The sequence below is a fragment of the Tachyglossus aculeatus genome, chromosome 1 (assembly GCF_015852505.1).
Source record: "Tachyglossus aculeatus isolate mTacAcu1 chromosome 1, mTacAcu1.pri, whole genome shotgun sequence".
Taxonomy (NCBI): Eukaryota; Metazoa; Chordata; class Mammalia; order Monotremata; family Tachyglossidae; genus Tachyglossus; species Tachyglossus aculeatus.
In genome coordinates, this window is record NC_052066.1 from 124034723 (window position 1) to 124060799 (window position 26077).

General features: G+C 42.2%; 1 protein-coding gene across 4 annotated transcripts in view; it reads right to left on the bottom strand.

The window, feature by feature from the left end:
• FAM135A (family with sequence similarity 135 member A) overlaps positions 1 to 26077 on the bottom strand; it is a 100786-nt gene that overhangs the window by 72336 nt on the left and 2373 nt on the right. For all 4 annotated transcript variants that reach the window (XM_038747570.1, XM_038747544.1, XM_038747561.1 and 1 more), the window contains exons 2-3: positions 7921 to 8009; positions 6959 to 7080 (exon numbers count right to left, since the gene is read on the bottom strand). In XM_038747570.1, coding sequence (XP_038603498.1) covers positions 6959 to 7035 — 77 coding nt within the window. In that variant the 5' untranslated portion in view covers positions 7036 to 7080; positions 7921 to 8009. The remainder of the gene's footprint in view (positions 1 to 6958; positions 7081 to 7920; positions 8010 to 26077) is intronic.

Here is a 26077-nt window from a genome sequence, read left to right on the forward strand (position 1 = left end):
TGGGAGAGTGAAGACAAGTGGGGGTTGGTGCTTCTCAATCAATCAATCAATCAATTGTATTTATTGAGCGCTAAGTACTCATTCTATAGAAGAGTAATAATGATTTCATTCCTTCTGGCAAGTTTATTATTGGATGACTTACCCACTAAGATATTAGAATCTTGGGTCAAGAACCATGCTACTGATGTGCTTAGTATTGTAAACAACAAAGACAGCGAAAAGAACTGCAACAGTAATACTTGGTATTTATATAACTTTTAATTCTCCCATAAGAATTAGGAAGATTAATGGAAATTAAACTTTAATTCTTAGTGGGTATTTTTCTTAAGCAGGAAGAGAAAAAGAAACAATTACCTTTTCAAATATCATACAGATCTTCCAATCACAGTTTGGAAACCTATATATCACGGTTCACTTCCACCTCCCTGCCTCAAATTTTTAAACCATTCCATGTATTTTGACGTTTTCTTAATTTTCAAAAGGAAAAAAAAAACCTTCACAGGCTGCCTTGGTAAAGCATTTTGGGTTGCCCTCAGAGCAAGAAAAGTTTCTTATTATTTGAGTTGAATCACTCCAGCTACAGCTGAAGCCCAACCTCTCTGGTCTCACCCTCAGGGGAAATAACAAAGCAGCTCATTTACCATTCCCTCCTATACTTCTGGTTAGGTCAGTCAGTGAATCGATTACTGGCATTTATTGAGCACTTACTATGTACTAAGTATTAAGGAGAGCACAATGCAACAGAGTTGGTAAACACATACCCTTGCCCATGAGTCAGACAACTTTAAATTGCAATACCTTTTAAAAGACACCTAGAAGTTGATGAGTTAATAATAATAATGATGATGATTGCATTTATTAAGCACTTACTATGTGCAAAGCACTGTTCTAAGCGCTGGGGAGATTACAAGGTGATCAGGTTGTCCCACGGGGGGCTCACAGTCTTAATCCCCATTTTACAGATGAGGTAACTGAGGCACAGAGAAGTGAAGTGACTTGCCCAAAGTCACACAGCTGACAAGTGTCGGAGCCGGGATCTGAACCCATGACCTCTGACTCCAAAGCCTGTGCTCTTTTCACTGAGCCACACAGCTCAAAATGAAAATCCCCTAAGAACTTCAAATTGTCTTTTCACATTTTCAAAATGATATTAGATATCAGATAAGAGATCACAACTTCTGTGTGGTATCATGAAATGGCTTACTCTTAGCAGAAAATAATCATAACAGTTTTCATTTAAAACCTCTTTGCATAGTTTCATACACAATTTGTAATTAATTGAACGTATGCATAAGGTGTACAAATAAAATAAAAATCTAAAATTAGCAAGGACATAAATATTTCCCCACAGCTAGTATAGTACTTTGCATGAGGCAAGCATTTAAAATATGATACTGTGCACTCAGTTTCCATAGGCAATCTACACCACTAAAATCCATTCAGACAGCACTCAGATAAAATGTATCAAAAATATTTGAAGCTTTGTTGTATAAAACCTTCTTGTGGAATAGATATTAATAGCAAATATTTTATTAATATAAAACATTTTATTATTTTAATATTTTATTAATATTTAAAATTACAAGTGGGGGTTGGTGCTTCTCAAGTACTCACTCTGTAGAAGAGTAATAATGATATATTTAAAATTATAATTTTATTATAATTGATTGTTAACACAGACACCAGGGATCTTTGCAAATGACAAGAAATGCTGTTTTTCTCCAAATGGAAAGATCACACAACACAAACTTCATGTTCCAAAATGAAGCAACAGCAAACAACTAACTTCTACTACTGACCGCATTCCAACCATCACACACCTCGATTAAGCTATTCCCATAAATTTGGTAAAGGAGAAAGATCTTAGTCATCAGGCCTGGCAACATTAAACAGTAGTGCTTCAAGCAGTTAGAAAGGAAGGGTGTGTGTAGATCAAATATGGCTAAAAGATGTTCCACTATGGGCGATATTCCACTAAGCTCCATTATCCAGGATGAAGTGCAGGAAAAGAAGAAAGTCCTGAAACTGTAACACCAAAAAAACAGCAAATGACCAACTTCACTGAAAGGGAGATAGGACGGTGTTAACCAGTGGGAAACAGAAATAAGAAATACTTCCTGTTGAATTTTCCAAGGCCCCGAGATTTCTTTTGGTGAGAATCAGGGGTCGACACACCAACGCCACGTGGTAATCCGTCAGCGCATGGATACAGTGGGATGCTCTAGGATCCTCATTATCCCAGTCAGAGGCACAAGTAAGCTAGGGAAATCCAGGATTTACTTTATATTATCCTTCTAGACTGCAAGCTCCCTCTAAACTGTAAGCAAGCTCGTTGTGGGCTGGGAACATGTCTGTCACACTGTTGTGTTGTATGCTCCCCAGTGCTTAGTCACTGCTTTGCACAAAGTAAGCACACAATACAATTGATCATCATCAATGGTATTCATTGAGTGCTCACTGTGATGAGCACTGTACTAAGTGCTTCGGAGAGTACAGCAGAAAGGTTAGTAGACGCGGTCCTTGTCCGCAACGAGCTTACTTCTAATTCTTGTCAAATGGTTTGGCTGTGGAAGAAGCGGAAATTATCAGCGAAAGTTATGCTTGAATTATATGTGGGCTTTAATTAACCATGATATTCCTATCCTATGAGAACACATTATCAAGAGTTGGCTATATTGCATAAAATTAAGCAAATCTATATGCACTGAAAGATTATATATTAACAAGAGCTTTTCAAAAAATTACGGTCAAAAATCTCACTTTCACTTCAGAGTATAGCCTCAAAAAATGAATCACAGCCATTTGCCTGCTGTGCGACCTAGGGCAAGTCACTTAATTTATCTGTGCCTCAGTTGCCTCATCTGTAAAATGGGCATTAAATACTGGTTCTTCCTCCTACTTAGGCTGTGAATCCCATATGGGGGGACGAACTGTGCCCGACCTGATTAACTTGTGTCTACCCCAGTGCAGTGTTTGACATAAAGTGCTTAAAACCCCTTTTTAGTGGTATTAGTACACTGAACTGCACCCAATGGATGCTTAACAAATATACTTAGTGACTCAAACTTTGATGGTCTCAGTATAATACCGGTCTCTCATCATGAAATGTATATAAATACCTGCATATATGTAATATATAGCTGTATATATGTAATGTATAATAACTTTAATAGAATTTCTCATGCAAAGGCAATTTGCTCACACTGACTTCTAGTTCACACTTATAGTGTACCCACTACTTTCACTGCAACTTTGCAAAACATTCATAGATGCAAAAAAAAAAAAAATTAACCAATGGACATACCTACTCATAACACTAAATTTCTTACACAATTTTTTTTAAAAAATGTATTCTTAACCATTAAATGGACAAGCATCTTTTTAATTCCTGTGCAACTGATAAATTGTGGAATACGGTCTAAAATGGCATTTATTCATTCATTCAATCGTATTTATTGAGCGCTTACTGTGTGCAGAGCACTGTACTAAGCGCCTGGGAAGTACAAGTTGGCAACATATAGAGACAGTCCCTACTCAACAGTGGGCTCACAGTCTAGAAGGGGGAGACAGAGAACAAAAAAAAAAAATTAACAAAATAAAATAAATAGAATAAACATGTACAAATAAAATAGAGTAATAAATACATACAAACATATATACATATATACAGGTGCTGTGGGGAGGGGAAGGAGGTAAGGTGGGGGGATAGGGGGAGGAGGAGGAGAGGGAGGAGGGGGCTCAGTCTGGGAAGGCCTTTAATGGCAGTAAAGTTAAAGCTTCAAAATTAAAATTAAATATTCAAACACCAAAAATAGCACCTGTGGGAGTTTGCCCAGATCACACAGGGCACCATAAGGAGGCATTAGCGACTTTTATCATGAGGGGAGGCTCAGTCACATGTCCTGTCAACCTCTTGGAAAGGACAAGCTTATCTACTGACAATTCAAATACAGAAGGGAATTTGGACAAAGGGGAGGTCAAGAGAAAAGGTCAAATAGGGATAAACAGCAAGAGAACCCTCTTTTGTTCTTCCATCCAGATCTGAAGATGATGTCTTCATGGGGCAATCCAAAGCATCAGAACTTTCCCGAAAAAGTAAAGATAAGTGAAGCTGCTAGTTTAGGAATTACCCAGGAATTACCCTTAATTACCAATTAAGGACCAGTGACAGGGTAGGGTCAGTCTGTGGTTAAATGAGAATTTTTGTTTTGTTTTTGTTTTAAATCTCTACTCTTCATTTGAGAAGCAGCGTGGCTCAGTGGAAAGAGCACAGGCTCTGGAGTCAGAGGTCATGGGTTCAAATCCCGGCTCCGCCAATTGTCGGCTCTGTGACTTTGGGCAAGTCACTTCACTTCTCTGGGCCTCAGTTCCCTCGTCTGTAAAATGGGGGTGAAGACTGTGAGCCCCCCATGGGACAACCTGATCACCTTGTAACCTCCCCAGCGCTTAGAACAATGCTTTGCACAGAGTAAGCTTAATATATGCCATCATCATTATTATTATTACTTACTACTGCAATTATCTTACAAACTCCCTGCTATTCTATGGATCAAAGGTATTTACTGAGTGCTTACTGCATGCTGAGCACTGTACTAGGCACTTGGGAGAGATCAGACAGTAGAGTTGATAGACACATTCCCTAAGGGAGATTTATAATAATAATAATAATAATGATAGCATTTATTAAGCACTTACTATGTGCAAAGCACTGTTCTAAGCACTGGGGAGGTTACAAGGTGATCAGGATGTCCCACGGGGGGCTCGCAGTCTTCATCCCCATTTTACAGGTGAGGGAACTGAGGCACAAAGTTAAGTGACTTGCCCAAAGTCGCACAGCTGACAAGTGGCGGAGCCGGGATTTGGACCCGTGACCTCTGACTCCAAAGCCCGGGCTCTTTCATCATCAAACGTATTTATTGAGTGCTTACTATGTGCAGAGCACTGTACTAAGCGCTTGGAAAGTACAAATTGGCAACATATAGAGACAGTCCCTACCCAACAGTGGGCTCACAGTCTAAAAGCTGAGCCACACTGCTTCTCATTTAAGATTCTGACTGAAAAAATTTTAAATCTCATAAATTGTTTTATCATCTTTTATCATCACATGTGTGTGTGAGCCCATTTTCCTGGGAAGACAACATTACCGCTATGGGGCAAAAACTGAGGTCATTTGGCTTTCTCCTTTAACTGGTGGCTGAACCCGCTAGGGACTCTAACTAGCCTGCAGCCAACACTCCCTAAAGCTCCCCATCTATCCCTACGGTCCAAATCTATCAAGTCACTGAATGGTGACTATATGGCACCAAATTCCAGGAACGTTTTTCAGGAAGAGGAGCTGGAGTTATTCCGAACAGGGCAGCGAGGGTGAAGGAGTGTGACTGTCCTCCTTCGATCCCGGACGGCTTTGATTCTGGAAGGCCGGCTGTGCGGAGGGTGGTAATCTGACTCAGGTCAGGTAATCCATTCCTAAGGGGACTGTGTACTTGCTGGCTCTATACGAAGCAGAGAAAGAAGTGATCCTGCCCAAAACAGCTCTGCTGGAGCAGCTGCAACCGCTTGCACACACCCGGGTGTTAAATTTGGGGCAATTCTCATTTCAACTCAGCATTTCCCTTCTAAACTGAGTCAGTGGGAGTGCACGTCAGTGCCGAGCACTTTTTAACAGTTCGATAAAAGCAAGGCTTGTTCCCAGCTCATTCAGTAAATACGACTGAATGAATAAAGAAGCTTACAGAATGGTGGGGGAGGAGGGATAAAATGCAATTCCAAACAATAGGAGCAGAAGGGAGACTAAGGACATAACGCTGATGAGAAACATCACAGAATCATAATATATGCTTTAGGATAATACGATTGTTTCAATAGTTTCTGTAAAGGTGGTCGAGGGAAGAAGGCGAGGCATATAAAGAGATTAATATGAGCAAAGATATCTCACTGGCTGAGGAAGGTGGAAAGTCAAGGCAGCAATTGAGCACAATAATAGGAAACGGCCGTCTAAATTTAAAATAATTTTCCAGTGGAAAATTCCTTGTAACCCAATTCTGCTCCGAACAAGCAACATACCTCAGCACACAACCAAGGCTTGATGGCAGAGGTAAAACAGTCTGAATCTCCCAGGACACACTAAAGATCTCTGGAAATTGTGTCACCACCACATCCTCCTGATTGATCTATGGCATTTCTAGTTTCTCTAGGTTCAAATTCAGTCCCAGCCCCACTGCCCTTTGGGGAGCCCAAAGGCAGTCCCCCCCAAAATCTAGGCAAAAATGGCAGTGGATGGAGGGGAGCAGCTCTGCGCCATCAGCACCACTGAATGTTTAATCAGTCAGAAATCATGGCCCGAACCAAAACTGTTGGTTTCAACTAATCCTGATATATTACAAGAAACTGTACTTTGCCAATCCTGTCTACTAATTCTGTGGTACTCCCCCAAGCACTTAGAGTACTCTGCACATAATTGTCTTGTCTTATGCTGTCGAGTCATCTCCGATCCATAGCCACTCCACGGAAGGCATCAATAAATATGACAGTCTATAGGAAACATAATTCAGAGCACTCTGCACCATTCAGAAACACGTAAGCTCTGAATTTGTTTTAGGAAACGAAAGTTGGTTCTTCCAATGCAGATTTGGCCAGGATACTTTGAGGAATTTAAAAGCAAAGGGGAAGTTGGAAATGGGACAGCTTGCGGTATTAGGGAAAGTGGAGATTACACATACCTAGTGAATGTAAAACATTTTCCTAAACTAAAAATGACAATTTGCCATATGATGCATTTCAAGAAGACATTCAATGCTATGCCATCTGAACATTTAAAGTTGTTTTCAAAGGTACAATGATATTTCCTTTACAGATGTTTACACAAATAGTTTCCTGATAAAGACTGTGCTACCACAGTTTAAATAAAAAGCTATTTATAAAGTGTTTTCCCCCTTAAAAAAAATAAATAAATACCTACCCTCTTTGAAACAAATCCACATTGTAGAACTTGTGGAGCTCCACGGAGAATTCTACCATGGCTTGAACTTCACTCATTTTTATTTATACACAGAAGACAAAGCTACTGATAGCACCTTATTACTGGTTTGAAAAAAGAGGAGAAGAAAGGAAAAAAAAGAATTTTCACAAGATTAGCAGCAACAGTGTTTAAAAATCACATAAAAGAAATCATTTCTCAAAAAGCGCTTAGTTCCCCAACTCAGTCTAATCAATAAAATGTTAACAGAACTTCCTTCTGTAGCCAGCATTTTGTGGGTATCACTTTGAACATACACAGAAAAGTCTTATTCCTGAGTGTTAACAACACTGAACTATAATTTTTAAATTACTTTAAAAATAATAATAGCTACACATTTAAATGATCTAATTAAGAAAGGTGAATTTGATAAAAAAAGTTTTACTCAGTTCTTTACTAGTGCAAAATGGTCACTACTAGTGCCAAAGATGTTGGTTTAAAATTAACCAGCAAATATAAAGGCTACATAACTTCAATATGACCAAATTATGAGGTTTGTCAATATTTTATCCCAGCCTTGTTCTACCATTTATCTTGGGACCGAGGATTCCCCATACTCAGAACCTTCCTTCCTCTGGATCGTATAGTGATCTTTCCAAAAAGACGTTCTCCAAATGCATTTTGCTGCAAGGTACTCAGAACTGTAACACATTATGATCCAGAGTCCCACAGGACAAATCCTAATGAAATGTTTATATTCATAGATGGCATTTAAGAGTCCAAACTAATTGGTGAACTTTTTTTCTTCACCAGTATTTGCTAAGTCATTATAAATGTTAATGGCACCTGAGTTTCAAGGACCAAATATGAGAAAATGGACCACATAGCTTAATTAGAATGTCAATTAAAGAGATAGGGAATCTATACTAAGGCATAAGCAAAATTTAAAAATATTGCATTCTTACCTTTTCTGATCAAAACTTAATTCTAATATATGAAATAATTAATCTTGTACTTCCAGTTACTTGTTCTTGTTGTCAAAGGTACATTTCCCCTATGGGAAACAAAAAAATATGGCTCTGATTAGATGATATTAATATTCCCCTCTAAGTACATGATTGTGTTCGAGTCTTTCTTATTTTGAGGGTGTTGGATTTATAGATTCTTTGCAGGTTTGAGGCCCAGGTACCAGCAGTACATTCGTTCTTCATGCAACAAATAATCAAGGGGCGAGAACAATATTTGCATTACCAGGGGACTGAGGCAAGACACTTGAGTAGGTAGTTTACATAGATCCAGGCTCTACCTCCTATAAACCATAGAACTTTGGCTTGTTCATTTTTTCTGAGGCCAGATCAATCAAATCAGGGGTATTTATTGAGCAGAGAACACGGAATTGAGTGCTTTCACAGACATGCTCCCTGACTAAAAGTAGGTTATGTCGTCTATACTGGAAGACAGGCATTAAAATAAACTGTAAAAAATATCTACGCTGATGACACCCAAATCTACATCTCTGCCCCTGCTCTCTCTCCCTCCCTCGAGGCTTGCATCTCCTCGTGCCTTCAGGACATCTCCATCTGGATGTCTGCCCGCCATCTAAAACTCAACATGTCCAAGACTGAACTCCTTGTCTTCCCTCCCAAACCCTGCCCTCTCCCTGACTTTCCCATCATTGTTGACGGCACTACCATCCTTCCCGTCTCACAAGCCCGCAACCTTAGTGTCATCCTCAACTCAGCTCTCTCGGTCACCCCTCACATCCAAGCCGTCACCAAAACCTGCCGGTCTCAGCTCCGCAACATTGCCAAGATCCGCCCTTTCCTCTCCATCCAAACCGCTACCCTGCTCGTTCAAGCTCTCATCCTATCCCGTCTGGACTACTGCATCAGCCTCCTCTCTGATCTCCCATCCTCCTGTCTCTCCCCACTTTAATCCATACTTCACGCCGCTGCCCGGATTGTCTCGGTCCAGAAACGCTCCAGGCATGTTACTCCCCTCCTCAAAAATTTCCAGTGGCTACCAATCAACCTACGCATGAGGGAGAAACTCCTCACCCTCAGCTTCAAGGCTGTCCATCCCCTCGCCCCCTCCTACCTCACCTCCCTTCTCTCCTTCTACAGCCCAGCCCGCCCCATCCGCTCCTCTGCTGCTAATCTCACCATGCCTTGTTCTCACCTGTCCCGCCGTGACCCCCGGCCCACATCATCCCCCTGGCCTGGAATGCCCTCCCTCCCCACATCCTCCAAGCTAGCTCTCTTCCTCCCTTCAAGGCCCTACTGAGGGCTCACTTCCTCCAGGAGGCCTTCCCAGACTTAGCCCCCTCCTTCCTCTCCCCCTCCTCCCCATCCCCTGCGCCTTACCTCCTTCCCTTCCCCACAGCACCTGTATATATGTATATATGTTTGTACGTATTTATTACTCTATTTATTTTACTTATACATATCTATTCTATTTATTTTATTTTGTTAATATGTTTTGTTTTGTTCTCCGTCTCTCCCTTCTTGATTGTGAGCCAACTGTTGGGTAGGGATCATCTCTATAAGTTGCCAACTTGTACTTCCCAAGTGCTTAGTACAGTGCTCTGCACACAGTAAGCACTCAATAAATACGATTGATTGATTGATTGATTGATTCATACGGCTTTGAAGGTGGGGAGATGGTCTGTGCTACAGGAAGGGGGAAAGCGTTCCAGGCCAAGAGGACACAGGCAAGGTGTTGGTGGTGAGATATACTAGATCAAGGGACAGGGAGTAGGTTGGCATTGGAGGACTAAAGTATGTGGGTTGGGCTGTAAATGGAAGTAAGCAAGGTAAGATAGGGGAGGGTGAGGTGATTGGCTGAGTACTTTAAAGAAGAAGGTAAGGTATTTCTGTTTGATGCTGTTAGATGGGCAATCACTGGAGGTTCTTGAGGACTGGGACAACATGAACTGAACTTTTTTTTTTTCATTTTTTTTCTCCTGTCTGATCTCCCATCCTCTTGTCTCTCCCCACTTCAATCCATACTTGCTGACACCCAAATCTACATCTCTGCCCCTACTCTCTCTCCCTCCCTCCAGGCTCGCATCTCCTCCTGCCTTCAGGACATCTCCATCTGGATGTCTGCCCGCCACCTAAAACTCAACATGTCCAAGACTGAACTCCTTGTCTTCCCTCCCAAACCTCGCCCTCTCCCTGACTTTCCCATCACTGTTGACGGCACTACCATCCTTCCCGTCTCAGACAGCATAGTGAAGTGAGGGTGGAGACGAGGAGAGACAGGAGGCAGGGAGGTCAGTGAGGAGCCTTGTGCAGTAGTCAAGGGGGGAGAATACAAATGGTTGGATCAGCATGGTAGCAGTTTGGATGGAGAGGAAAGGGAGGATTTTAGCGATGTTAAGAAGGTAAAACTGACACGATTTGGTGACAGATTGAATATGTGGATCTACAGAGAGAAGAGTTAAGGGTAATGCCAAGGTTATGGCCTTGGGAGATACAGTGGTGTTGTCTACAATGATGGGAAAGGCAGAGAAGGTCAGGGCTTGTGTGGGAAGATGAGAAGTGCTGCTTTGGACATGTTGGGCTTGAGGTGTTGACCCCACAGCCTCTGGTAAGTGCAGATCATCTAAGTAGATATGTCTTGAAGGCAGGAGGAAATGTGAGATGGAGGGAATGTGAGACTGCGGGGAAGGAGAGAGGCTGGGGCTGAAGATGTAGATTTGGGAATCATCTGCATAGACATGGTAGGTGCAGCCATGGAAGTGAATGAGTTCTCAAAGGGAGTGAGTGTAGCTGGAGAACAGAAAGAGATCCAGAACTGAGCCTTGAGGGATGCTCACCTCAACCCCAGTTAGAGGGTGGGAGGCAGAAAAAGAGACTGTGAAAGAGACTGAGAAACAGCAGCCAGAGACATAGGAAGACAGGCGTCAAAATAAATTATTTTAATCATTATTTAATAATAATATAATTGTTTAATAATTAATGAATTAAATTAAATTAAATAATATTAAATAATATAATTATTTAATTATTATTATTTTAATTAAAATAAATTATTTTAATTTATAAATGCTGTAGGCCTGAGGATGAGGTGAATATCAAGTATTTAAAAGGTATGAATCAAAGTGCATAAGTGAAGCAGAAGGGAAATGGATTAGGGGAAATAAGGGCTTAGGGCTTAGAATAGGTTGTTTTAGGATATCGCATACATGAGCATGTTTGAAATCTATAAATTAATCGTACTTAATGAGCATTTGTGCGCAGAGCATTATCACCATCGATATTTATCATGCACTTACTATCTGCAGAGCACTCACTGTACTAAGCGCTTGGGAGAGTACAATACCATAGAGTTAGTAGACACGATTCCTGCCCACACAAGCTTTTCTAGAGAATCCTGAAAGCATTGTTACGGGGAATCAAGTAACTGGAAAGTTAATGGTTGAAGATGGTAGTCAGGGAGAGAATAAAAGAAGGGGCATGTGTTTTGATAAGGAGCAAAGGAATAGGATAAGATGCAAAGGGGGAGAGGGTAGATCTCCTTGAGGAATTGCTGGGAAAGATGGGAAAGTCAAAGAGGAGGCAGGATTGGAAAGATGCAGGGGTTCAAGGTTACGAGGCGGCTTGCGTTTTTCACAAAGCCAAATAAACGGCGCGTTTTGTAAATGTGAAAACCTTATTTATTTTCTATTTATTTTATTTGTACATGTTTATTCTGTTTATTTTATTTTGTTAATATGTTTTGTTCTCTGTCTCCCCCTTCTAGACTGTGAGCCCACTGTTGGGTAGGGACCGTCTCTATATGTTGCCGACTTGGACTTCCCAAGCGCTTAGTACAGTGCTCTGCACACAGTAAGCACTCAATAAATACGATTGAATGGAATGAATGGAATGGGGTGATTTTAGGGAGAGCATGCCAGAATACCTCAATTTTATCGATAAAGTATATGACCCGATCTTGGGGCCAAGAGATTGGCAGGTTGGTTAGGGGAGGGGAAGAGAAGGATGGGCATGGCAGAAACACAGGGCTTGAGGAAGGAGTTAAGTATCTGAAATGACTGGCATAGGCAATGAACACGGGACTAAATAAGGTTGGAAAAATGACGTTGCCAGGTGGAGGAGAGGGCAGAGTTAAAGCAGATGAGGATGAATTGCAAATAGGATGAGCTCTGACTGGAATTTTACTAGCAGCACTCTACAGCTCATACCCAGGAGTGAAGGAAACGTAAGTGTATATAAAGTGGAGGTGATCCAGGGTTCTGGGTTAGTAAGGTGAAGGGACAGGGAAGTGACGGAGTTGAGTTCAGGGACAGAGTTGGACAGAACACGTTAATCAAGTTGGACACAGTCCCTGTCCCATGTGGGGCTAAATGTCTAAGGGGGTGGGGGGGTGGGGAGGGAAGAAATAACAGATTCATGAGGAGTGGGTAAACAGGATAATCAGCCTGAATACAATCCATGTCCCACCTGGGGCTCACAGTTTTAAACCCAATCTTATATTTGAGGAAACGGAGACACAGAAAAATTAAGTCACTGGCAGAGTCAGAAAGCAAGCAATTGGGAGAGGTGAGATTAGAACCCAGGTCCTCTGGCACCCAGGCCCAGCAGCGTGGCTTAGTGGAAAGAGCGCGGGCTTGGGAGTCAAAGGTCATGGGTTCAAATCCCAGCTCCGCCACTTGTCAGCTGTGCGACTTTGGGCAAGTCACTTAACTTCTCTGTGCCTCAGTTACCTCATCTGTAAAATGGGGATTAAGACTGTGAGCCCCCCGTGGGACAGCCTGATCACCTTGTAACCTCCCCAGCACTTAGAACAGTGCTTCGCACATAGTAAGCACTTAATAAAAGCCATGATTATCAGCACTTAGAACAGTGCTTTGCACATAGTAAGCGCTTAACAAATACCATCATTATTCTTATTATCATTCTTATTATTACTAGACCACTCTGCTTCTTCTGCATCAAAAGAAGGTAATTTGGATATGGAGACCAAATGGGTCATAATGACTTCAAAAAATTGGAAGGGGTCAAAAGATTGGAAGTGTCCGTGGGGAACCAAGACAGATTTGGGGGGGGGGGGGGGGGGTTGGGGTTGGGATAGGGGAATTTCAGAGTTGGTGGGAGTAGAGATTGTACAATGACTACAGATGATGAAACTGAATGAGTGTCCAAGCTGCTGAAGGGGTGGGGTGGAGCAAGGGATTAGTGGAGTTGGGGAGTGAGAGGAAGTAAGCAGTGCAAGAGTTATCTGCAACAATCCCATGGATACCAAAGTCCTCAAGGATCAATGTAGGGATGGAAAAAGAAGGAATGTGAGAAAGGGATCAAAAAGGTTCAGAAAGATGGAGGAGGGGCCTGGGGTTGATAGGTGACTGCAACTAGTAACTGGAATGGGGGGTAGGGGCGGGTGATTTGGGCCTTGGGCCCTAGGTGCTTAGGACTGTGTTTGGCACATAATAAAGCCCTTTTTATGAGATTTGTTAAGTGCTTTCTATGTGCCAGCTGGTTCTGGGGTAGAAACAAGATAATCAGGTTGGATACAGTCCATGTCCCACATGGGGCTCACAGTCTTAATCCCCACTTTACAGATGAGGTAACTAAGGCTCAGAGAAGTTAAGTGACTTGTCCAAGATCACACAGCAGACAAGTGGCAGAGCTGGGATTAGAACCCAGGTCCTCTGACTCCCAGGCTCATGCTCTCTCCACTAAGCCAAGCTTCTCATCTTTTCATCCTGGATAGAATTCCCTGTGTTGAAAAGGAGGGAATGTCATTAACTAATCTTCTGAAAAACGTAAACTTCCTCCAACTCACCTTATTGAAGCTATCAATTGTATTACTGTTACATTCTCCCTTCATGCAATAATCTTTGCATTTCCTTAATAGTTATGTGGAAGGACTTTTGAACACTACTGTCAAAAACATCAATTCTAAAAATAGTCATTGAAGATGAACATTTTTTTTTCCGTTTCATCCACAGAAGAACTGAAGCGCTTGACTGAGCAATAAACCCCACAAAAATATACACAAAAGGGTAGTCTTGTACCACACTAACTCATTTACCATCTGCAGAGCATGCGGGCTGTGTTCAAATCTGCTTCTCAGCCTTCTTTCACACTGAAACCTCTGCCCATGTATACCAACCCCTCTCCTGACTGGCAAATGCCAAGCTAGCCATCCACTTAATCTCTCCAGACCTCAACTTCCCCAAATGTAAAATGGGGCAATACTGCCTCCCAACTCCACCGTCTCATGAGTATATTAAGAGGACAAAATGTCAGCACTTGAGAAACACAGCACTTTTCAGATGATGTATTGTACTTCTGGCTTCAGAAGTAGCCAGCGGCCGTGCTGGAGATGTGGTCACTGAAGAACACACCCAAGCCCTGGGAGGGAGTCACAACTTCCACCACTGCCATCTACCCTTACTACTTTCCTCATGTTCACTAAACAGGAAATCTAATCATTGCAAAGCACTTTACTAAACACATGGAAGAGCATAACGGAATAAGTAGACATGATCCAAGCCCACAAAGAGTTTACAATCTAGTGTGTAAACTGACATTAAACGTGCTGTACTTGAGGGAGAAGATGGACTCAACAGGACCCTTTTTATGGAATTTGTTAAACGCATAGTACGTGCCACGTACTGTACTAAGCACTGAGGTAGATACAAGCTAATAGGGTTGGACACAGTTCATGTTCCACATGGGGCTCACAATCTTAATCCCCATTTTACAGATGTGGTATCTGAGGCACAGAGAAGTTAAGTGAGTTGCCCAGATTCACACAGCAGACAAGTGCCAGAGCCAGGATTAGAATACAATTACTTTTGATTCCCAGGCCTATGCTCTAGCCACTAGGCCATGCTGCTCCCCACCAGAGATTCCTGTTCCTTACCATCTTGGGTTTATAACCTAACATGGTCCAGATGAATGAACACTTAAATGGAAATCTCAATATGGTCAGCATAAGCAGAACCTATTGAGAAAACACCTTCGTAATAAGAAAAACACTTTTATGGAGTCATTCTGATTACAACCTCACTATAAAGACAGAGAAAAGTGCATTTATAGAGCTTGTTACAAACTTCATTATGTTTATACTTCACCCTGCTGTCCAAATCACTTTTCTAAATCATTCTGCATGTCTCCCCACTCCTCAAAAATCTCCAATTGTTGTCCATTCTCCCCACATCAAAGAGAAACTCCTCACCATAGGCTTTTACTTTGAGTAATCAGCTCTCTCCCATCTTACTTATCATCCCTTCCTCTCCCTCTACACCCCAGCTTGCCCATTTAATTCTTTACAAGCCAGCCTTCTCACCATGTCTTGGTCTTTTTTCTCTCACCACCTCTTGCTCACACCCTCCCCTCTGTCTGGAGCACCCTTTCTTTTCAAATCCAGCAGTCTGCTGCTCTATCTTCAGAGCTCATCTGAAGTGACATCACTACATCAAAGCAAACATCACTAGAAGGCCTGGAACACCCTCCCCCTTCAGATACTTCAGACCACCACTCTCCACTCTCCTAAAACCGCATCGAGGTTTTCCTGATTCAGCCCTCTTTTCCCCTACTCCCTCTTTCTTCTAGGTCACCTAAGGAGTTTGATGAGGAAATGCATGGGCAAGCACTGGAGGTTCTTCAGGAGTAGGGAGTTGTGGCTTCCCTCCATCTCACCTTATGTAAAGCTATCAATTGTACTATTGCTACATTCTCCCTTCATGTAATAATCCTTGCATTTCCTTAATAATTATGCCTAAGCACTTTTGGGCGCTATTGTCAAAAAGATCATCGATTCTAAAAAATAGTCACTGAAGATAAATAACGTTTTTTTTTCCATTTTACCCTCAGAGGAACTGAAGCACTTAACTGAGCAATATACTCCACAAAAATACGCAGAAGGCCTTCTCTGATGATCTCCCATCCTTGTGGGCATGGAACGTTCTACCAACTGTTGTATTGCACTCTTTCAAGCGCTCAGTACAGTGTTCTGCACACAGAAAGTGCTCAACCAATACCACTGAATGATCTCCCCAACTTGTTTCTTCCCCGACTGCCATTTCAGCACTTCTGTTCACTAGGGAACACCAGTTCACCCCCCTCCCATAGCACTTCTGTATGGTGTTTTTCCCCCACTATACGGTGAGGTCTTTGGGAAAACGAATCATATCTCTTCACTCTGCTCCCTGGATCATTTTCCTAAAAAAAAAAAATAAATAAATTGAGCCCAGTGCGCCCTACTCCTGAAGAACCTCCAGTGCTTGCCCATTCACCTCCACATCAAACTACTTAGTTGACACAGAAGAAAGGGGGAGTAGGGAAAATGAGGGATGAATCAGGGAAGGCCTCTAGGAGGAGATACAATTTTAGAAGGGTTATTAGGAGGGTGGAGAGAGTGGTGGTCTGAAGTATATGAAGGGGGAGGGAGTTCCAGGCCAGAGAGGGGATATGGGCAAGGGGTCAGTGGCAAAATAAATGAGAACGAGGTATAGTGCGTGAGGTATACAAGATCTAGGTTGCCTTTAAAGGAGTGAAGCGGGTGGACTGGGTTGTAGTCTCCTCTCCAAATACACACTAAAGCTCTTGTTAGAGGATTGTTTGCCAGTCAGATGAAAAGAACACTTTGATGCTTGCTTAACCTGACCTGTTGGGACTCAAAAGGGAGAGTTCATGAAAAATATCTCATCCCCTTCTTAGCCAACATATCCTGGTCACTGTAAACTCCTTCAAAAGCTGGCTGGAGGGCTGGGTCAGCCAAAATTTGCTGTTATATTAGGGAATATTGGAAATGCCCGTTATTAGAGGCCTCACTCTAGTTACAGCAGTATTTAGCTGAGTTTTATAAAAAGTAGAGTCCTTCATCATCACCATCAATCGTATTTATTGAGCGCTTACTGTGTGCAGAGCACTGTACTAAGCGCTTGGGAAGTACAAGTTGGCAACACATAGAGACAGTCCCTACCCAACAGTGGGCTCACAGTCTAAAAGGGGGAGACAGAGAACAAAACCAAACATACTAACAAAATAAAATAAATAGAATAGACATGTACAAGTAAAATAAGTAAATAGAGTAACAAATATGTACAAACATATATACAGGTGCTGTGGGGAAGGGAAGGAGGTAAGATGAGAGGGATGGAGAGGGGGATGGGGGGAGAGGAAGGAAGGGGCTCAGTCTGGGAAGGCCTCCTGGAGGAGGGGAGCTCTCAGTAGGGCCTTGAAGGGAGGAAGAGAGCTAGCTTGGTGGATGGGCAGAGGGAGGGCATTCCAGGCCCAGGGGATGACGTGGGCTGGGGGTCGATGGGGGGACAGGCGAGAATGAGGTACGGAATGAGGAACGGGAACGAGTTCTTCAAAAATGACACTGCATAATTCATAATGTGATGACATAAATGTGAACAAAACATAAAAAACAAGCTTATTTTGGGCATATTAGAAATACAGTTTAATAGACTTTAAGGTCTTTAATAATCAACCATTCAGAAAGAACAATTACTCAACGCTTCATTTCCCCTAATTATACACATCTTTGTCAAATGAGACAAGTGGATCATTGTATTGTTTCTTTTTAGGAACTAAAAAAGCGACTTTTTATAAAACCCTCATATAATAGAAGATACTGAAAATAGCAAATAATGATTGACAAATTAAGTTTCATAGAGCTCAGTTATGCTCTCCTTTTAGTGGAAAAATACAGCACTGCTATGCACAGGAGGCATTCTTTTTTTTTAATGGTACTTGTTAAGTTCTTACTATGTGCTAGGCATAATTAGTTTGGACATACTCCCTGTCCCACATGGGGCTCACAGTCTATATCAGAGGGGGGATTTAACTCCCATTTTACAAATGAAATAACTGAGGTACAGAGAAGTGAACTGACTTGCCCAAGATCACGGAACACTCAATTGTGGAGTCAGGATTAGAACCTGGGTCCTCTGACTCCCAGGACCATGCTCTTTCCATTAGGCCACAATGTTTTTTTCAAGTATAAAGTGGGTAAATTGGGGAAAGGAACAGAGTCAGTGGCCCAAGAATTGGGGTGGATAAAAGTAAAGGCGGGAAATGGAGATAATCACTGATCCAGGAAGAGAAAAACTGAAAGCTAAAAGACGGAGATACCAGAGACACACACGGAGAACGGTTAAGCGAGATTATGTCTTTGGTTCAGGGGACCAAAAATGGCAACAACAGGCAGCCTGACCAGACTATACAAATGTACCCTTGCTGTCCCACAAAGGTAGCAGAGGGAATTTTTGGAGTCTCACTGACTTTCTTTTAGGTGGCAGTACAGGTTAAGACATTATTTAATCTTCCACAAAGAAGCCTGCTTTTCAAATCCTTAAGTTATGTGCTGCTCTTCTCTGAAGCTCGGAGTTTCTCCACATCTCCTTTAAAGTATGATAAACAATACTAAACCATGCCCACATTCTCTGTCTGGCATGGAATTCTCTTCCCCTTCACATCTGACAGATGACCACCTTCCCCACCTTTAAAACCCTCTTAAAAATCACATTCCTCCAAGTGGCCTCCCCTAGGTCCTCATTTCTTCTACTTGCTCTCCCCTCTACTTTTGCAAGCACATGGCAAAACTGCCATGGCCCCTTATGGCACTAAATATTATGATTCTCTCCACATAAAGTGGTTTATTCTTGGCTGTCCTATTTAAATGACATTAATTTGTGTAATGTAATTACACAAATTACATTGTGCTGTGTAATTTCACAACCCTTATTTGAAATTATTTTACTGTACATCTCCCTCTCTAAAATGTAAGCTCTTCATTCATTCAATTGTATTTATTGAGCCCTTACTGTGTGCAGAGCACTGTACTAAGCGCTCGGGAAGTACAAGTTGGCAACACGTAGAGACGGTCCCTACCCAACAAAGCTCTTCATGGACGGGGATCGTATCTATTCATTCTCCTGTATTGTATTTTCTCAAGTGCTTAGAAAAGTGTTCTGCCTACCAAGTGCTCATTAAGTACTACTGAATGACTGAAGTAATTGGCTTCTACTATACACAAAGATTTGCACTAAGTGTGTGTATGGGTGGGGGGAGGGAGAAAACCTGAATGAGAATTAAATTTGGTTTAAGTAGTAATGCTATTACTGCTATTATCCCAGCAGGACTCTGTAAACCAGGTTCTCCAGGCCAAGGGCTTCTTGGAGTCCAAGCTTAGCCTTTTCCCATGGAACGCTGACTGAGGACAAGGGAAGTTTCAACAACATCCAGAACACCAGATGTGTCTGACAGCAGGCATCTATAATAATAATAATAATAATGATGGCATTTATTAAGCGCTTACTATGTGCAAAGCACTGTTCTAAGCGCTGGGGAGCTTACAAGGTGATCAGGTTGTCCCATGGGGGGGCTCACAGTTTTTAATCCCCATTTTACAGATGAGGGAACTGAGGCACAGAGAAGTGAAGTGACTTGCCCACATTCACACAGCTGACAGTTGGCGGAGCCGGGAGTTGAACCCATGACCTCTGACTCCAAAGCCCGGGCTCTTTCCACTGAGCCACACTGCTTCTCCTTTTCTACACCATCATCAGTGGCATTTACTCTGGTCACTGCTATGCACGATAAACAATACCAAGCACTCAGAAGACAACAAGGGAAATACAACCACCACTGACCTTCCTCCAGGAGTTTACAAACTAAAGGGTGAAGAGACAAAAATTAGTTTTCACACAGTGGGAGCATATAGCATAATGTAACGCACCTGTATCAATGAAGTCGTTGGATAAATGAATATACAAATAAAAACACACCTATACAAGTGCCAAGGAATGGAACAAAATATATATAAGTAATAAGCATGGTGTTTACTGGGTTGATCTGCTTGGGGTGTTGTGAACTAATCAAAGAAGGTTTCCTGGGGAAGATGGGATTTTCGGAGGAGTTTGAAGAGTAGGAGACAGTTATGAACCGTCCTCCCTCCATTCTTACCCGAATGGAGCCTGGACATTATGGCTACGTTTTTTGTTGTTTTTTTTTTTAATTCTGGGAAAGCTGTTCTCTTCAGCTCATACTCATGAGGCTTATCTCTACTTACACAACTAAGAGAATCTATGCGAGCCCGTTGTTGGGTAGGGACCGTCTCTATACGTTGCCAACTTGTACTTCCCAAGCGCTTAGTACAGTGCTCTGCACACAGTAAGCGCTCAATAAATACGATTGAATGAATCAATGAAAGAGGTTTTCTTTCAAGCCTAAAAATCTTGCTTTTGAGGAGGAGCATGACCCAATGGAAAGAGAATGGAGACGGGATTCAGAGGATCTGGATTCTAATCTGTTTTGTGACCCTTGGGCAAGTCACAACTACCCGGTGCCTCAGTTCTCTCATCTGCTAAATGGGAATTCAATACCTGTTCTCCCTCCTATTTAGACTGTGACCTGCTTATTTGTATCTATCTCAGCACTCAGTTTGGTGCTTGACACATAGTAAGTGCAAAATACCATAGTTATTATTATTATTAGGAAGTGCAATAGGCTAGTTCAGCAGGAAAAGGAGTCAGTACTTGTGGCTGAAAGACATAACACATCTGTTTACTTCTCTAATCCTATGCCTGTACACCAGCAATAAGGATGACAGTAATATCTGTGCCAAGAAATAATAATAATGGAATATTTTAAGTGTTTAGTATGTGCCAAGCACTGTTCTAAGCACTGGAGTAGATACAGGGTAATCAGGTTGTCCCACATGGGGCTCAAAGTTTTAATCCCTATTTTACAGATGAGGCAACTGAGGGCCAGAGACATTAAGCGGCGGAGCAAGGATTAGAAGCCACGTTCTGTGATTCCCAAGCCGGTGCTCTTTCCACTAAGTCATGCTGCTTCTCTTTGCTAAATGCTTTGCTGGGGTGGATACAATAAAAAACATAAGACACAGTACCTGTCATACACAGGACTAAAGGGGAGAGATACGTAATCCCCATTATACGTAATACGTATAATCCCCATTATAATGTTTAGAAGACGGAGGCCCAGAGAAGTTAGGTAATTTGTCCAAGGTCACAACAGCAGGCAAGTGGTAGAGCAGAGAGTAGGCCTGTGCTCCTTCCACCAGGCTACTCTGCTTCTCAGTAAATATCCAGCCTTCAATCTTAAAGTCAGAGTGTTTTAAAAAGGTGAATCTCTTCCTGAAGTGGCAGAGGTTATGGCAAAAGAAAACAGACTGGCTGGATTTGAAGCTATATTTGCCAATGTAAAATTGGCAAGTTGATTTTCAAAGCTTGACCTTGGGGCATAGATTACTCAGATATGTTTACAGTCAGCAGCACTTTTTGAAGTCCATGGCTTACTGGCAACTTGTGAAGACTGCAGAGGTCAGGTGTCAGACACTATGGTGCTAAAAACAATCTTGGATGAGGCAGCTGCATTCCACAGGCTAACTTTACGGGGATTACAGTTTTTTAAATGCATAAATTAGTCCATTCTGGAAGTAATAAAGATACTCATAATTAGGAAAAGCAGGACACCTCAGTGAACCTAGACAGAATCACAGCACCATTCCAGAATAGTCACATTTGACCTATGTAGCAAACAGAATCCAGAATAACTCATATTCCAGGCTGTTTGAAGGATTACCTAAACCTTGAATAATCATGGACATAAAAGTTTCCTCGTTGAATCTTACTCCAACCAAAATTTTTAACCACCAAAAATAGGTGAACAGTCACTTTTTGTGACTTGTCTGTGCTATAAACTTTTGAAAAGGAAGTTTCCAAAACAATTCCAATCCCTGCTCTGCCACTTGGCTGCTGTGTGATCTTGGGCAAGTCACTTAACTTCTCTGTGCCTCCATTTCTTCTACTGTAAAAGCTGGGGATTCAAAACCTGTTTTCCCTCCTACTTGTGAGCCACATGTGGAACAGAGACTGTATCTGGTCTGATTAACTTGTATCTAGCCCAGTGTTCAGAACTGTGCTCGACACATATTAAGCGCTCAATAAAACCAAAACCCCCGCCAAAAACAAACCCAAAAAACACGTGTTTGCCTTGGAAATTAGGAAATAATCCTCAGACTCTGTTGGTCTGGACAGATCCTGCTTCGATGTTGGAAGAAACAGGTGCGCCCGCGGCGTACTGCGCAATTCGTTCGTAATGTGAGGTTCTTCAGGAATGCAATTCACACGTTTGCAATAATAGCAATTATAATGGCATTTGTTAAATGCTTACTATGTGCCAAGCATGGCACAAAGCACCGGGGAGGATAAAAGATACAGTCAGGTCGGACACTTCCCTGTCGCACCGTCTGAATAGGAGTGAGAATAGGTTACACTGAATCCCCATTTTGTAGATGAGGAAACTGTTGCACAAAGAAGAAACTTGCCAAGATCACAACGCAGGCAAGGGCAGAGAGGGGATTAGAAGTCAGATCCCTGACATCCAAGCCCATGCTCTTTCCACTAGGCCATGCTGATAGGGAGCTCACTATCTAATGCCACTCTAAAAATGTAACTGTCCCCTGGGCAGTCCCTGGATCCTGTGGAGAAACAGCATGGGGCAGGGAGTTGGGAGACTCGATTTGTAATCCCAGCTCTGCTCATCGGCCTGCTGGATGACCTTGGGCAAATGGTTTAACCTCTCTGGGCTTCCGTTCCTCGTTGGTAAAATGAGGATGAGGTAGACTGTGAGCCCCAAGTGGGGCAGGAGCTGTGTCTGACCGGATAATCTCGTATCCACCTCGATGCTTAGTCCATAGTGAGCACCAAATGCCATAATTATAAAATTGCTTCAATTTTTTAAATTCCAGTTTAATCCAGATGGGAATTACGCTCCCCAACTACTGTCTTTCCATTATCCTGTTCCCAAAATAGGTTACTAGTAAGCATTTAAATAGAACTTTAGGGAGGTACATACATTAGAGATGTGTTTAAAATGGGTTCCTCACTATGCCACTCTGAGGTTGGAGGGTGGCACCTATCATTACTTGTACTTTATAGGCGGGGACACTGGAGCAGAATGGTTAAGAAGCATCTCTAAGTAACCTGAATGAGTCTTAGTTGGGATTCTGATTTGCTGGCATTCAGTCAAGGGCCTGGTACAGCATGCCACTATCTTTCTGATTGCAGAAGTAGTTCACTAACATGTCACGGAAGATTACATTAAGGAGTACGTTAAAATATAGACAGAAGTCTGTGTTACAGAAAAACTGGCTTCTTTCTTTCTTTTGGCAAGTTTGATATTTTATTCCCCCTACAGATCACAGAAGTGTATTCAAACACTGCATGGACCAGAGAGAAAGTATAAAATGGAACCTAGAAAAAAATGGGGAGTTCATTCTTTCCTACTGAGATGATAACAATAATCAACTGTAAATTTAGTCAATAGATTCGACTTCCCCTATGCACGATCTGATTGCTAGTTCTCCCTTTGATTCGCTGCATCACCTGACGCAGGGAACTAAACCTTTTGGCCTTATTGGTCTACTTGTAAATAGGAGCAGTAGAATTTGAGCTTGATATGGATGCTGTGAGGAGTAAATTAACAGGTGAAAAAAGCTTTGGCGATTAAAAGAAATACACTACACTATTTATACTCGTTATCTTCATTCCTAACAAAGAAAAATCACTTAATAGAAAGCAACTTCTATGCCATCCCGACGTATGTTAGTGATGGGCAAAAAAGACTCAGTCTGCATAAACAAGTTTGTAGGTCAAATCTCTCGATGTATTTCATTCCTTTTTTATTTTAATAATATACTGGTCAATCGTAAGAAGTCATGGTAGAAAAAAGTACGTTCCACCAAACGAAATGCAAGGCCACTCAGAAATTGTAATAGGCACCCACTATCTTTTCCCAATATTCTATAAATATGTAATTTACCAATTCTACCTTGCTTTGGTTTGATTATTCCTTAAAAACGCAGACACCTTCCACTAAAGTTAACTGTAATTACAAACATTTATCGAGAGGAAAACGAACCTTAAGAAGAGTGATGCAATGCGTCACAATAATAAATTCACACATATCAAACTGCAATGACAAGTGATTTTTTTGAAAATACATTTGGTACTTATTGGCATCAGAAAAGTTATACACCATTTTCATTTCAAAGTGAAAAACAGCATTCAGGGAGCTCTGAACCAAGCTTTTTGCTGGTTGTGCATTTTTGATATTTTTTTGTGGACATGCCAAATACGAATAACGCCTCTTAAAATCACACACACTGGAGAGTCCCGTGAATGGACAGGAGATTCGCTGCTTCCACTGCTTTTCACAGAAGATGACTTTAGCAGGTGGACAGAGGAAGGTGGGGAGGTGGGGGCAGAAATAAGAAAATACCATGGGGAACCTCGCTGGGGAGAAAACTGATGGGAACTAAATGAAGGGGAACGGAAGGGCATGATGGAGAGGAATCTACTGCTGGACAATAAGAGAAAAGAAACCACCCTGGAAAGGATAAGAAGAATGATAAGATGAGGGATCATGAGAAGCAGCCGTCTACTTGTTTTGCTATTTATTTTATTTTGTTAGTATGTTTGGTTTTCTTCTCTGTCTCCCCCTTTTAGACTGTGAGCCCGCTGTTGGATAGGGACTGTCTCTATATGTTGCCAACTTGTACTTCCCAAGCGCTTAGTACAGTGCTCTGCACACAGTAAGCGCTCAATAAATACGATTGATTGATTGATTGATTGACTGTCTCCCCCTTCTAGACTGTTAGCCCATTGTTGCGTAGGGACCTTCTCTATATGCTGCCGATCTGTACTTCCCAAGCGCTTAGCACGGTGCTCTGCACACAGAAAGCGCTCGATAAATACGACTGAATGAAAGCAGCGTGGCTTAGTGGAAAGAACACGAGCTTGGGAGTCAGAGGCTGTGGTTTCTAATTCCAGATCCACCACCCCTTTTAGACTGTGAGCCCACTGTTGGGTAGGGACTGTCTCTATATGTTGCCAACTTGTACTTCCCAAGCGCTTAGTACAGTGCTCTGCACACAGTAAGCGCTCAATAAATACGATTGATGATGATGACTTGTCAGCTGTGTGACTGTTGAGCAAGCCAATTAACTTCTCTGGGCCTCAGTTCCCTCATCTGTAAAACGGGGATGAAGACCGTGAGCCCCACGTGGGACAACCGGCACATAGTAAGCGCTTAACAAATACCATCATTATTATAAGGGGGCAACAAGGTAGAGGAATTAAAAAAAAAAAAAAGAAAGGGAGATAGTGAGGGATGGTTAGAGCTCACGCAAAATACTCCTTGGATGGGAGAAGTATGTTAGGAAGAAACACAAAACAGGAAGACTAATCAAAAGAAGAGGAGAAAAGAGAGAATAACAGGAAAAGAGCAGGAAACTGTGAGGGGAAGGCAGCGGGTGAGAGAAAGCAGGTAAGGACCAGGGGTGGGAGCGGTGAGACAATTAAGGCAGATGGGAGCTGAGCATCTATCTATATAGAGATATGTATATATACACATTTATTTATATAAAATAGAAAATATACATATGTATAAAATGGAGTTAAAGAAGGTGAGGAAGGTGAAGCAGCGTGGCTCAGTGGAAAGAGCACGGGCGGGGGAGTCAGAGGTCATGGGTTCAAATTCCATCCCTGCCGATTGTCAGCTGGGTGACTTTAGTCAAGTCACTTAACTTCTCTGGGCCTCAGCGACCTCATCTGTAAAATGGGGATTTGGACTGTTAGCCCCACGTGGGACAACCTGATCAACTTGTAACCTCCTCAGTGCTTAGATCAATCAATCAACCAATCAATTGTATTTATTGAGCGCTTACCGTGTGCTGAGCACTGTACTAAGCGCTTGGGAAGTACAAGTTGGCAACAGATAGAGACGGTCCCTACCCAACAGTGGGCTCACAGTCTAAAAGAACAGTACTTTGTAAGCATAGTGAGCGCTTAATAGATGCCATCATGATGATTATTATTATTAAGGTGCGTGTAGGGGAGTGAGCGAGGGACAGGAGCCGGAGAGAAGACGTGTCGGGTGAAGAAGAGATCGGGGTGCGTGGGGAGAACCACAGGCGGGCGGGGGACAGAAGGGAGAGGCGGTTGACCCTGTGGGTGTCTATTTATTCTATTCATTTTATTTTGTTAATATGTTTGGTTTTGTTCTCTGTCTCCCCCTTCTAGACTGTGAGCCCGCTGACTGTGAGCCCACTTCTAGACTGTGAGCCCACTGT